We start from the raw sequence: 14,547 nt of genomic DNA, 5'->3' as shown, positions 1-14,547 counted from the left end.
ATCCAGGCCAGGGCTCTGCGAGCTGAGGGAGAGCGTGCTGGGGCGCAGAGAGGGAGCCCGTGGGCCGGGGAGCGAGGAGGCCAGAGGAGGGGAGGGGATGGCCGAGGCCCTTAAAGGCACTGCGGGGACCCTGCCTTTGTCGTAACACGAGGCAGGGGGGTGAGGCGAAGAGTGAGGGGGGAGGGGTGCGTGAGGAAGCCGGCCCGTGACAGCACAGAGAACAAGCAGAGGGATGAGCGGGGCCGGGGGCGCCCCCAGAGACGGGCCCCGCAGCCTGCTCCGCCGAGGCTGCCGCCTGGGTAACCAGGAGACCCATGTGCGTCAGCGCCGCCACCGGGGACGAGCTAATCGCCTGCCACCCACGAATGGCCTGTTTGCCTCGCACACGCACGCGGGAGCCTGCGGAGGAAGGAGGCCACGCCGGCCGCGTCCCTGCCCCACACGCCCTCCCCGCGCCCCCCCACAGGGCATCCCGAGCCCCTCTGTCCCCCGAGGGGGCCGCCCAGCCCCGAGTCCCCCGCCGCCAGCCAGGCCCGTCCCCGACGGAAGTGACAGCAGAAAACCACAGGCCAAGCGCACAAGGCCCCGAGGTCCCGCTCGGCACCTCTGTGCCTCCGCCACCCACGGCCCGGCCCCCCCTGCAGGAAGGACAGGGGGGCCACGGAGGGTGCCCTGCGCCCCGGGCGGGCCTCCACCCCAGCACAGGGCAGGGCCGGGCTGCCCACGCGGCCGTCTACTCGGGGTGGCCCCCGCGGGCCCCCGGGGCTGCACTGCTCACAGCTCTCAGCGCCCTCAGCAGCTGACTCTGCACCCACCTTTTTAATTATTAATAAAAACACCAGGAGGCCTGCCCTGCTGCTCAGAACACAGCGGGGACTGGGCGTCCCGCCCGTCTCACGGCCGAGGGGAGAGCTCAGGACCCCTGGCTGCTGCCTTTCCTCAAGCCCAGGCCTTGGCGGATGGACAGCCCTGTTCCCCCACAAGCAGGGATGTGCCCTCAGTCCCCACAGGAACCCGGGGCTACGAGCCGGGGGTGGGGAGAGGGGGGGCAAGCCGGGGGACGGTCCCCCAGCTCCAGGCCAGGTCCCAAGTCGCAAGTAGGAGTTTCCATTCGGGCCCACTCTTCCTTCTAACAGCCGCGCTCCCCACCCGCTCGCCGGAGAACACGGCATCGGAGTCCATGCTCCCCCCAAAGCAGCGAGCCCGCCTCCGGTGCCTCTGGTTTACCCGCTGCCCCGCGCTGCCCCTTTACCCGCCATCCCTCGCCGAGGGAAGATGGGGTCGTGGGGCCGAAACAGGGCGGGGAGCAGCACAGCAAACTCGCAGGAATCCCTGCCCCACGGGAAGAGGGGGCCGCCCAGGAGGCACACACTCATCATCTCACGGAATCCGCTCAGCAGCCGCCGGCGAACCCATTTCACAGGCGGGGACCAGAGAGGGCAAGGAACAGGCCGGGGGGCGCCCAGCGGGGCCCGGAGCCCAGGCTGCCGACCCCAAGGAAGCCGCTGCGCTGGAGGTTTTAGGATGAACAACTAGGAGTTCGCCCCACAAAGACAGTCTCTGGCTAACGGTGCTCCATAGTGGAACACATCCCTCCCTCCCCTAGTCCTGGTTCCCGCTCCGTCCCAGTCCCTGTGGCGAGAGCGTGTGTGCCCAGACACCCCCGGCCTCCTGCCACCAGGCCTCCTCACCCTGGCCGCTCCCAGCGCCCAGAGGCCACCACAGCCACCGCGCAGGGCCCGCAGGGCGCCCGGGCTTCCGGGGGTCCAGGACTCCCCGTGACTGCGTGAACCTGGGGCTTCTCGGGACAGCCCAGCGCCCTGCGGCCCAGACCCCCACCCGCGCCCGGCCCTGGGTTACTTACCAAACCGGCCCATCATCTGCCTGCAAAACAGAAACAGAGAGAGACGTCAGAGAGACACGAACGAGGGGCCGCTCGCCACAGCGAGGGCCTGCTGGAGGCGACGGGCTGAGGCAGAACCCGGCGGGGATGCCCACCGACGGGCTCTTTATAAAACGCGACCACATGTGGACGAACCCTGTCGCGCAGGAAATCATCTCTAGCTAAACTGCCCCTACTGTCAGGGGAGGCGGGTAAATCCTGGGAGTGGCCCACGGGGAGCACAGGCCAGCAGCTCGGCCCTCCGGGCAGCCCTGGACGGCCAGCTTTACACCCGGAACGGCTGGCCCGAGAGCCCGTTTCCTGAGGAAGCGTGACGCCCTTTCAGGGAACCCCGGGACTAAGGATCCCCAGGAACCCGGGCCAGGCCGGAACCACAAAGGGTGGACGCTGCCTCGCCTGGACGATTTCTGGGGCACAAATGCACAGACCCTTCCCGTGTGCACACCTTCCTGACAGGCAGGCGATCTTTACTTCGTCCCCAAGTCCCCTAGACCCTCTGCCTCCACCTCACTTATCCGCTGTTTTCTTGAGCACCTATGGCGCGCGGGCCGCGCAGGCAGACATGAACACCCCTGGCCCTGTGCCCGTGGCGCTGGTGGTGACAGAGGGTGAGCCCGCATTTCCACCTACAGTGTGACAGACAGGAGATGCTGTGGGAACTACAGGAAGGTGGTCACTCCCGCTTGCAAACAGGGAGGGCTCCCTGTAGGAGGCGGCCGCAGAGCCGGCCCTAGAGAGGAATGGGAAGGATGTTGAGGCTGGACGGGAGGTGAGGACACCTTAAGAAACAGAAGGCTCTCTCCTCAGACAGAGCCAGTGTGGACGGATAAATTAACTGGGACCGGGGGTCCCCCTGAGCACCCGAACGCCCACTGCCTCCCTCGCCACATTCTGGAGGCCCGTCTTCTAACACGAGGGGTGAAGAGCCCGCGGGCTTTGGGGAGTCACATCAAATGCTTTAGCACGACCGCTCTACGGAAGTCCAATGTTTGAAATTTCCCTTCATCTTTGCCTTCCTTTTGAGATTTTGAACATGATCAACTGTATTTTATTTATTATTGTCTGTCTCGTTCCACAAGAGATTTCAGGCGGCCTGTGCGAGTCCTAACACCTACGCCATACGTTTCCGTTAATCTTCTATTTGGGAAGAAATAATAGATCTGGAACCCCTCGTTCAGATACCAAACTAAACTGCCACCGTGCCCTCCCTGGAAGGGAAGAGAAGGGAAGGGAAGGGGAGGGGAGGGGAGGGGAGGGGAGGGGAGGGGAGGGGAGGGGAGGGCTGAAGAACGTGTGTGGAGGTGAGGCCAGGCAGACGCCTGCGTGAAGATGTCACTGCCACGGGGAGGCGTGGCTGGCAGGTCCCCGGCTGCAGCCAGGCCACTTACTCGGTGGTCGTGGTCAGCTCCTCCGTGATGTGGCTGGAATGCAGCAGGCCTTCCCGCTTCTGGAAACCCCAAAAGAACACGTGAATACACAGGCGCTTGCGCAGGTGGAGACGAGAGGAGGCGGGCGTGGATGGGGCACCTGAAGCTGTGCAGCTGACCGGGCCCACGAGGCCACCGTGGGGACCACGAAACAGCAGTCGTGCAGAGCATCCAGGCCCCCAGGCCACGGGCAGAGACCCTATTGGGGGCCGGAAGCTGTCTCCCCCCACACACACACCGAGGTTCTCCACGTTGCTCCGAGAGCTGGCGGCTTTGGGGGCTCGGGAGAAACCTGGCTCCCATGGGGACCCCTCACGCCACGCCCTGCACCGGGAGGTGAGGAGCATGAGGAAGGACAGGACCGTGGGAGGCACCCAGGGCAGTAACACACGAACATGGGCTGACAGGGCCCCCCCGGAGTCGTGTCCACTCGAAGCCCAGAGTGTGGCCTCTTTTGGAAATAGAGTCTTTGCAGATCCCATCAGCTAAGAGGAGGCCACGGGGGACCCGGTGGGTCTTCAGTGCATACGGCCAGGTCCTGACCAGGGGAGACGGTGGAGATACAGACAGGTGGACACAGAGGAGAGAGGCCACATGACAACGAAGCAGAGACCGGACGATGCCCACAAGCCCAGGGACCCCAGGACTGAGCCAGCCGCCAGCCGCCAGCCGCCAGGAGGGGGAGGCAGGGGGCTCGCCCCTGGAGCCCTCGGAGGGACCGTGGCCTGCCCACTCCTTCATCGGGACCTCCGGCCTCCTAACTGCGAGGGAATAAATGTCCGTTGTTTTATTTTTTATTTTTTTAAAACTTGTTCTTATTGATTTCAGAGATGAAGAGAGGAGGAGAGAGAGAAGCATCAGTGATGAGAGAGAATCAGTGATCGGCTGTCTCCTGCACACCCCACACGGGGGGTTGAGCCTGCAACCGGGGCCTGTGCCCTGACCGGGAATCGAACGGTGACCTCCTGGTTCATAGGTCAATGCTCAACCACTGAGCCACGCTGGCCGGGCAGTGTCTGTTGTTTTAAAGCAGCTACTTGGTGGCATTTTGTTAGAGGAGCTCCAGGACCATGACACGTGTGTGACACACTTCTCCTGGCATGTGAGGGCGTGACTGCGGGGAGATGGGGAGGCGGCGCAGGGCTGGGGGGGGCTGTATGTCACGGGACCTCGGGGTGGAGCTTGGTGGCCAGCTAACCCACCCCCACCACAAGCCCCTCCTGAGCCCCTTCAAGAGGCAGGGAGCTCCCTCCCTGCTGGGCAGCCCCTGCGGACACCTCTCCAGCCCCAAGCTCCCCGTGTCCTGTGCTCAGCCTGTGGGGACTGTCCCCTCGCGGGCGCTGGCGGCTCTCTCACGGCCCCACCTGACTGATCTGGGGAGAGCCCCTGGGGGACCTGAGCACTGACTCACTTTCTCATCAAATGCACGAGAGGCCGGTACCGGATGCCGGGCCCGAGTACGGACACGAAGCTGAGTATCTTCCAGGCGTGCAGTGCGACCTCGGTCTCATGGGGAAACCACAGCAGCTCAGAGGCCCCGCTGCTGGGTGGGGGGTACGCCTGGCCTCAGCCCGCACGGCGGGGCGCGGGGGGACAGGCAGGGGCCTCGGGGAGCTGGGGGGCAGCTCTGAGCTGTGGGCGTCGGGCTGAGGCCTGTGGCCAGCAGCTCCCGGCCCGCCCCGCCCCGCGACTTTGGCCGCGGCCCCAGGCATCCTCCCCTGCCCCGGGCGAGGGGCGCGCCAGCAGTGCTTGCCCGGGTCAGGAAAACTTTCCGCAAACCCCAGCGGTTCCCTTGGACCAAAGTTCAGGCCTGAAAGGAAATACCCCGATTCCTGGTGCATGGAAATACCCCAATTACTCAGCGCAGGCCCGACAGGAAACACCCCGTTCCTGCGCCCCCGGGGCTGACGTGCGCGGGCCTGGGAACCACATCCCGCGTGTCCTCAGGAAGCCTCTCCCGGCGGCCAAGACGGTGGCCGCAGGATGGCCCCTGCGCCCGTCACCACTGCCGACCACAGCTTCCCCCTCAGGAAGCAAACGGGCCCGTGGCAGGCGCCCCCCCGCCCCCCCACCGACGCCGGGGAGGGCTCTCGGCCCGGCCGGGGGCTCAGTCGGTGGAACGTCGCCAAGGTTGTGGGTTCCATCCGGGTCAGGGCACATACAAGAGTCAACCCATGACTGAGTGGAACAGCCAGTCAGCGCCTCTCTCTCTCTCTCTCTCAAATCAATCCATAAATTTTGTTCTAATTTTTTTGAAGAGAAGGGTGTTCTCCCCTATCAGGCCAGCGCCAAGCCCCCGGGGAAGGGAGGGGTCGCAGCTTTGGGAAACACAGCACCAGCCAGAGCCTCACAGACCAGACCCACGGGCCCTAAACATTTACAGACCAGAGGAGAGTGTGGAGCCGGCATCTCCCTCGAAACACACAGCCTGGCTGGTGCTCAGTGGTTAGAGCATCAGCCTGTGGACGGGAGGGTCACAGGTTCGATTCCCGGTCAGAGGCACATACCTGGGTTACAAGTTCAATCCCCACCCCTGTTGGGGTGCATGTGGGAGGCAACCGGTTCATGTCTCTCTCTCTCTCTCTCTCTCCCCCTCTCTCTTCCTCCCTTCCACTCTCTAAAAATCAATGGAAAAAAATATCCTCAAAATGCCCTCCAGTGAGGATTAAAATATAATAAAAATAAAATCAATACTCAAGACACCCGGTTCTGAGTGTCACCCCAACACTGGCAGCAGCGGCTGTTCCTGCCGGACCCCAGCGTGCGGGAAGTTCCAGGCACACAGTAGGTGCTTAGCAGCCGCGTACTGGACAAAACTGCAAACACCAAGTCAGGGAGGTCTGGGCCGCACCTGCCGGACCCAGCAGGAGAGGCAGCGCCGCCCTCAGAAGGACCGGCTCCTGGACGTTCCCCCGAGGGAAGCAGAGGGAGGACCCGAGGGGGCGGCGGGGTGGGGGGGAGAGGGAGGGGGGGCGGCGGCCACAGCGCAGGAGGGGGCGCCCGGCTGGGACCCGCCTCACCCGCCGCCCCATCCCTCTCAGCGAGCAGTGAGTCTCGTGGAGAGGCCGCGTCCCGCGGCGGCTCTGAGAGCAGTGAATGTTCTTAAAAATGTGGGAGATCGAACCTCGCACTCCAGGCCTTCGAATCTGCCTCTAGAAATCAGTGCCATTGTCTCTGCTCCAATCGCTTCTCTCGGAGCCGCCGGGCGAGGCGGACATGTTGTCAAGAGGGAGACACGGAAAGTCGGGGGCGGAGGGCACGAAGGTGGGGAAATGCAGGAGGAGAAAGCCGGTGCCCCTGCGCGGTCCGGCCGCGATACTCACCCGCACGACCACCACCTGCACGGAGACGTGCTCGGGGAGGCGGATCGGCGCCCGGAAGTGCATGGCCAGCGACACGAGCAGGTGCAGGATGGCCACCAGGTTCTTCCCGTGAATGGCTTGGGGGGAGGGGGAGAGGGGCCGCTTTAGATGGTTATACAGGCACCCACGCCCGTGTCCGAGAGGCAGCGTAACCGAGACCTCAGACCAGAGAAAGCCCGCGGAAACCCACAGGCCACGGGAGAATGGAGGGCGCGCACAGCTCCCGTGGGAGCCTCCTTCTAGACCAGGGGTGGGCAAACTTTCTGACTCGAGGGCCACCATGGGTTCTTAAACTGGGCCGGAGGGCCGGAACAAAAGCATGGATGGAGTGTTTGTGTGAATGAATATAAATTCAAAGTAAACATCATTACATAAAGGGTACGGTCTTTTTTTTTTTTTTAGTTTTATTCATTTCAAACGGGCCGGATCCGGCCCACGGGCCGTAGTTTGCCCACGGCTGTAGCTCCTGACTGTTTTCTCTCCTGTCGGCCTAAGGTGAGTTGCGTAACCGCTTTGAAAAGCCCGATGCTTCGGATGTTTTAAATGCAGAGCTGGATTCTTCAAGGGAGAGAGCTGGGCGGCGGTGAGATGAAGTGGCGAGAGAGGAAAATTAGCACAGGAGGTGGGGAAAGATCTCAAAGAGCAGTTACCTGCCACCGCGATGAGCACTATCATCTCTGCAGCCAGCCTCTCCGCCAGGGCAGGTTATTAAGGGCAATGCCACTTTGGGGACGGAAGATGAGACTCCCGCCCGCCAGGTCCCCGTGCCCTCGTCAGCCCTACTCGCTCCTCTCCAGCGTGGGGAGCAGGTGCGGCCACTCTGCACAGGGCCTTACCGTGTACCAGGCGCTCGGCGCCCCATCCGCGAGGGCAGCTGGGCTCCGTCCTAGGTCTCCATGCCAAGAAACCAGGGACAAGTCTCACCGCAGCCCCAGGGAGAGCCCCCAGGCCTCACCCTACTGCCCTGTCCTGCCCCGCCCTGAGGGGGGTGGGGAAGGAAGCCAGGACAAGAACGTCTGGCCCCTGGCCTGCTTCTTCACCTTTCCTGTCTCTCTCTCGGCCGGAGGAACTGTGAGGTCGCCTATTCCTGATGCCTGCACGCTCTGAGACACAGCCTGGGCTGGCGTGACCCTCCTGGGGACCTGCTCTGGGGGTCAGAGTGAGCTCACCTAGAGGGGGTGCCTTGGGCATCTGGGGGTGGGTCCCCTGCAAGGCCCCCCTAGGCCCCCCCTCCACGGCTTCTGTCTTATAACCTGAACTCCCATCTGTGGGAGCCATGCCAGAGTCGCCGGATAGCCACGGCTAATGAGAGCACGCAGCCTTGCTGATAGTACGCCAGACGGCCCAGGCCACTCTGAGCGTGGGAATCTTAATTAGAACGTCCAGGGACTGCATTAAGGGCACAGCAAGGTCGCTGCTTGGAAAGAAGCCTCTTTGGTCTAAACCAGCCGTGGGCAAACTACGGCCCGCGGGCCAGATCCGGCCCGTTCGGCTGTTCTATCCGGCCCGCGGAGCCGAAAGAGCGGAGGGTTCTCTTGCTCTCCCCTCCGCTCCTTCCCCAGCAGCAGTGTTAACATGGCAACGTCGGGAAACACGGCCGCAGCTCCTTCTGAGTCCAGTTTAAGAACACATTGTGGCCCTCGAGTCAAAAAGTTTGCCCACCCCTGGTCTAAACAGTAGCATACACGCTCACCAGCCAGTGTGCTGGGGGGAGGCTGGGGGAGGCGAGCGAGGCTGGAGAGGCCCCTGAGGCTGCAGCTCCAAGGGAGAGCACAGGGGCCACTGCTGTGGGAGGGGCGGGGCCAGGGCAGCGTGCAGTGTGCAGCTCCTCAGATAACGGCCATGGGGACAGAGGCCATTGCTGCTTTACGGGAAAGATGTGCTCGTTTATCAGCCGGTGTGCGGCTGCCCGTATGGGACTTCGCTGCAAAAAACTGTTTTGTCTAATGGCTTATGGTGGCTGGCTCCTAAGACTCATTTTTCTACGCCCACCACGCCTCATGGCTTCTCTGTCTGCCACCCAGCGTCCCAAGAAGGTCCAGCCCTGGGCAGAGGGCAGAGGGGCTCGGCCTCCACAGTCAGTGCGGTGGGCAGGGTTTGAGAAGGAGCCTGCCCGGACACTCGGCGCGGCGTTAGCAGGATTCAGAAGATACGGACTGAGAACAGCTGTGCTCCTGCTGCTCTGGCACCATCCTTCCTCTGCGGTCCCCCGATGTCCCCACCAGAAACACCCCACTCTATTCTGAAGTTAGGGGGAGGGGCACAGAGAATGGGGGTGCGACTGAGTCCCTTATGCCTGAGCTCCTGGGCGTGCGGACGCTGGCTTCCTCCTCTCCTGGCCCCCTGGCCCGAGCAGGAGTGTGAACGGGTGTGTTCATTGCAAGGCGAGACTCCATGAGCAAGGGCAATGCCTCGCCTCCCCCTGCGGACGCCCCGCCCCCTGTGGACGCCCCTCCCCCTGAGGACGCCCCTCCCCCTGCGGACACCCCGCCCCCTGAGGACGCCCCTCCCCCTGCGGATGTCCCGCCCCCTGAGGACACCCCGCCCCCTGCGGACGCCCCTCCCCCTGCAGGCGTCCCTCCCCCTGAGGACGCCCCTCCCCCTGAGGACGCCCCGCCCCATGAGGACGCCCCGCCCCCCGAGGACACCCCTCCCCCTGCAGGCGTCCCTCCCCCTGCGGAGGCCCCACCCCCTGCAGCGCTCACCGTCCACCGTCCAGGGCAGCGCCCAGCCGTGGGGCCGCAGCAGCTCCTGCACGGCCTCCAGCACCGTCTGCAGCTTCTGCTTCTGCCCGATCTCCGACTGCGTCACCTCGGCCACGTTCAGCTTGCAGCCCGCCAGCGTCTCTACAGCGAGGACAGAGCAGACAAGAGCTGCAGGGCCGGACGCCTGCTCAGTGGCTCACGAGGAGGCCCCCTCCCCATGGGGTCCGGGTCCGAGGTGGAGCCGGTCACCTGCACCAGCGGGTGCTTGGGGGACGGGGAGCCACAGAACCCCAGACCCCAAGCCACTCAGGCTCCTTAGATCCCTGCTCTGGGATGGGGGGCGGGGGTGCGAGGGGAAAGCCGTGGCCATCCCCCTTGGGGACAGTCTTTGCACATAAGATGGACAAATGGTTCAAGGCGCAGTGGGCAGGCGAGGAGCCACCTGCAGGCACCGACGGGAGCTGCGGAGGCTGGGCCAGGACTTCCCGGTGGGAAGAGGACTTTGGTGCGGAGATAAAGGGCCTGACAGGCCGCCGCTGCTCCCTGCACCCGCGGTCCCACTCTTGTTCCTCCCCCTGGACCCCACAGTCAGGACCCTGTGACATCCTGCCTCCCGGGGGAGCAGGGGGCAGTCTGAGGAGCCGACAAGACCTGTCACCTCTGCTCGAGGCAGCTTCGGGACTGCGGCCCCGCCCGCCGCGGCCTGGCACCCTCCCTTCCCGACCGAGGACCCACACCTGCAGGAGCCCTGGTTTCCCTCCTGCTGTTTATCTAAGCGAGCCACGCCCTCAGAAAGGCTGTCCCCACGGCTTTCTATCTTACAGTGTCCCCGGCAAAGTTCTGTTTGAGGCCTTTCACTGGAGGCGCCTGGGGCGCCCACATTCTCTCCCGTGACCTCCCTCCCCCGATTAGAACGAGAACACGCAGCCCTGGTGTCCCTGAGGTACCGCAATCATAGATGCCGGCGGGCTCGGTTCATTCGCTCACTCCCCACCCACACACGGCGACTGAGCACCTACTGTGCGCCAGGCCTACTGTGTGCCAGGCGAGGTCCCAGGGCCCACATGTCTCTGCTCCCCTTGGCTGTCTGCACCCAGCAGCATGGCAGCTGCGGACGGTTCTGGAAGCTGTGGGGGACCCGCTGCAGCCCGAGGCTGGGAGAACACACATGTGACCTGAAGCCCAGGCCCCAGGACACCACCTGGGAGCTGAGGCCCCAAGTCCACTCTCAGGACGTGTGGCCAATGTTGCCTCATAGAGAACCGAGTGGCCCAGCCTGGGTGGCCCTGTGCTGGGGCCCTTTGTGGGGAGTGGGGGGAGGGGCTGGGGGAGCCGCCCTCCGGGGACTCACCCAAGAGCTTCTGCAGCACCTGCCCGTCGAACAGGTCCTCCTCCAGCTGCTTCACGATGATCCTGTCCTCCACCAGCACGTCGTTGATCCAGTCGATGAGAACCTGGGGGGGCGGAGTGAGGCCAGCTCAGCAGCGCCCCCAGACCACACTCGGCGGCGCCCCCCCACCCCCATCACACTCGGCGGCGCCCCCCCACCCCCATCACACTCGGCGGCGCCCCCCCACCCCCATCACACTCGGCGGCGCCCCCCCACCCCCCATCACACTCGATGGCGCCCCCCCACCCCCATCACACTCGGCGGCGCCCCCCCACCCCCATCACACTCGGCGGCGCCCCCCCACCCCCATCACACTCGATGGCGCCCCCCCACCCCATCACACTCGGTGGTGCCCCCCCACACCCCCATCACGCTCAGTAGTGCCCCCAGGGACCAGGCTCAGCAGCACCCCCGGACCAGGGCAATGGTCAGAGCTGCTGCAGGAGACATGAGCTGCCGGACATCATACATCAAGATGCCCTTGGCACAGGGGCCTGGGGGTGGGGCCGGAGGGGCCGACCCACCCGGGCTGCCAGGGTTCCCGAGGGAATTCACGAGAACCCCCTAGACTGGGCCTCCTCCTGGTGGGGACTCGGGGAGGTGGGGACTCTCAGCCAAAGGGAAGGACGGCGCCAGCTGGGGGTCGAGCGAGTCACTGTTAGCAGCACTGCCCGCGTGGCCCAGGCAGTCCAGGGGGGCCCTAGATGTCTGTCCCCTCCCCTCCCGTCAGATACGCCCCAGAACAGTCCCGAACACTCGGAGCCTAACCCCAAAGCTGCAGAGAAGAGGGGGCCCCAACGGGTCCCCAAGCTCTGAGCTCCTACTCTTTCTAGCAGCTTTACGGACACAGTCACACCCCACACAGGCCTGCTTGTACAGTGTGCGAGCCGGCGTTGCTAGTGCACCCACAAAGCCATGCCACCGTCGCCATGACCACCTGAAGGGCATCCTCGCCACCCCCCAAAAAAACCCCGTACCTATCCATAGTCATTCCCCATCCCCCCGTCCCCCAGTTTCCTCCCACCACTAAGCTATCTTCCCTGCGTACAGATTCGCCTGTTCTGGGCGTTTCATCTGAATGGAGTCATATGACACATGATCTTCGATGTCTGGGTTATTTCATGTAGCGTGATGTGTCTTTTTGTTTGTCTTTGCGTTGTTTTTATTGATTTCAGAGAAGAAGGGAGAGGGAGAGAGAGAGAGAGAAACATCAATGATGAGAGAGAATCATGGATCAGCTGCCTCCTGCACGCCCCACACTGGGGATCAAGCCCACAACCCGGGCCTGTGCCCTGACTGGGCATCGAGGGTGACCTTCCTGCTCATAGATCGACACTCAACCCCTGAGCCACGCCAGCCAGGCCTGAGGGATGCTGTCATCCTGTCATAGGTGGGTCTGTACTTCCTGCGGGTGGACCGCACCCCAGGGATAAACATACGTGTCTGACTGAGCGGCCAGCAGAGGGCGGTCCCCCTTTGCGGCCGTGTGGATCCGCGCTGTGAACACGGGGGCGCCTGCGCATTCCTCCAGGCAGCCTGCCTCTTACGCTCTTTCTCAGCAACGTTCCCCAGGGGCTTATGGTGGTTTATTCCGAACAAAGGCAGCGTCGGCCGTGGGGCTGTCTGTCTGCGAGAGCGAGGGCTCCGCCCAGCACGAAGCTGCGTGGCCAGTGCTGCTCACGTCACTTGTCCACACGATGGAGTGGATCAGATGGACACCTGGACAGGCTCCCTCAGAAACAGACAGGCACCCCGTGTTTTCTGCGCAGGGAAGCAATAAAGCTACCTGATCGGTGCCCAGAGCCTCCTGGGAATGGAAGATGACTGCCGCTCTCAGAGACGAACGCAAGGGCATGGATGCGGAAGAGACTTTGAAACACGCAGAACTGGCCACAAAGCACCCTCCTGTGAGGTGCATCCCATTTCCCCACTGACTCAAATCATGAACTCGGACCCCCCGTCCGCGAGGAACAGAAGGACAGGCAACGGAGGGCGGTTTGCGGAAGGCAGGGTGAGCAGCCCGGGCATTCGGTTCTGTGAAGGTCCTGCTGCCCTCTCCTCTCACCCCTGGAGGGTCAGGCGGCGTGGGCGTGGGCGTGGGGATGGAGCCAGGAGGGCCCCTTGTCTCTGACCACCCTTCCGGTTTCCTTGGGGGGGGGGGCTCCTGGTCGCCCCTTCTCCTCCTGATCTTTAAAGACCGTGTTCCTGAGGCCTCGCTCTGGGCGACTCCTCTTCTCGCTGTCCACTCTCCTCCGAGGCCAGCTCAGGGCTCCCACCACTTCCAACGCTGCCCTCCCCCCGGAGCCCGCACCCCCGCCCTGCACCGCCTTCCGCTCGGCGTTCCAGGAGCTCCTCTCACTGAACTCATCACCCCCAACCCCGCTCCTTCTCCGAGAGGAAACAAACACCGTCCACGAGTCTCAGGGCCTGGACTCCACCCGAACCCCACTGCGGCCCACTTCTGAGCTGGGTCCGCGTTCACCACCTCCTCCCCCACCGCCCTTGTCCAAACCACCTCCCTGGGCCAATGCCACAGCCCTCGCGGAGCACCCTCTCGCCGGCTTCTTCCAGTCCCCACTCTCCTCTGCCCCGGGGCCTTGGCACGTGCTATTCCTCCACCCTGAACACATCCCCCTCCCTCACTGCCTGGCCAGCTCCCACTCATCCGTCAGGTCGCAAGCTTCTGTTTCATCCCCTGACCGCCCACCCCTCCCAGGCCACCGCCCCACTCCATGGCTCCCAGCACAGCCCAGTGATGTTGTTTATAACGATCTCCCCTATGGGACGGTACGTTCTCTGAGGGCAGGGACTATGGCTGTCTTGTCTGTGGCTCTGTCCCTGCACCCAGTGCTCACAGCTTGGCACTGGAGCTCCACACTCAGATACTGAGTTAATTAATTAACTAACTTACTGAGCACTTACTATGTGCCAGGACCTGGGAATAGAAAAGCCAGAGGGGCCTGTGTCCTTGGGTTCCTGATGTTCTAATCAGACTTTAAAGACACACACAGGCTTTCAGGTGGTGACGGGCATGAGGGAGGGAGGGAGGCAGGTGCAGCGCAGAAGCTGGACACACACCTCAGCCGGCGCCCAGGTCAGCTGGACCGTGGGACAGACCCAGGACGGTGCCCGAACCACGGAACCCCTGGGAGGGTCTGGGGCACGCAGACCTCGGGCCCCAGCGCAGTCCTACAGGGAGACGCGGGCAGATGCTGCTTCGGCCCAGAGGAGGCTAAAGCTCCCGAAATCCCGTCTGGATCACAGACCCAGTTAAAGCCCAGACACCAACCACAGCCAGACCAGGAGGAAAACCAGCTCCGCCCCGCAGGCCGGTCGCCCAGCTCTGGGGAGCGAGCGCAAGGCCCCGCGGGTCTGCCTGCCGCCCCGCCCCGTGCAGGGGCCGTCTCCCCCGGACACCGCCCGGGCCTCCCGGGTCGTCCGTCCTCATCCTCGCTTCACAGGCCTTTTCGTTTTGGGGGCGCCGTCATTTGCGAGCCTCGAACCTGCAGGTGCGTGGCTAGGATGTGTTTTAAGGACGCCCTGGGCGCCGTGCCCTGGGCACGCGTGTTTGACAAGCTTGCTTAAACCAGAACAAAAATCACTTTCCCTTTAGTCCCTTCCGAATGCTCATAGGCCCTGCAGCCTGTCTCCCCCCAGCGATGACAGTTCTGTTTCAATCGCGGCCAAACTGCTCGGCTGCCGGATCCTCGGAGGGCGCGGTCCGGCCCGTGCGGCGCCAGACGCCTCCCCAGCGCCTCCC

The 14,547-nt window shown here is 63.9% G+C and overlaps 1 protein-coding gene across 1 annotated transcript in view; it reads right to left on the bottom strand.

Annotated features, from left to right (window-relative positions):
• The window catches only part of PARVB (parvin beta), a 65,957-nt gene that overhangs the window by 16,828 nt on the left and 34,582 nt on the right, over positions 1–14,547 (bottom strand). The window contains exons 4-8 of the mRNA XM_081115487.1: positions 10,749–10,851; positions 9,398–9,538; positions 6,654–6,769; positions 3,292–3,350; positions 1,865–1,884 (exon numbers count right to left, since the gene is read on the bottom strand). Of these exons, the coding sequence (XP_080971613.1) occupies positions 1,865–1,884; positions 3,292–3,350; positions 6,654–6,769; positions 9,398–9,538; positions 10,749–10,851 (439 nt within the window). The remainder of the gene's footprint in view (positions 1–1,864; positions 1,885–3,291; positions 3,351–6,653; positions 6,770–9,397; positions 9,539–10,748; positions 10,852–14,547) is intronic.

This window comes from Myotis nattereri (genome assembly GCF_964212035.1).
Source record: "Myotis nattereri genome assembly, contig: HAP1_SCAFFOLD_119, whole genome shotgun sequence".
In the NCBI taxonomy this organism is placed as follows: domain Eukaryota; kingdom Metazoa; phylum Chordata; class Mammalia; order Chiroptera; family Vespertilionidae; genus Myotis; species Myotis nattereri.
The sequence above is the reverse complement of the archived record's forward strand: the minus strand, read 5'-3'. Positions and strand labels throughout refer to the sequence as shown.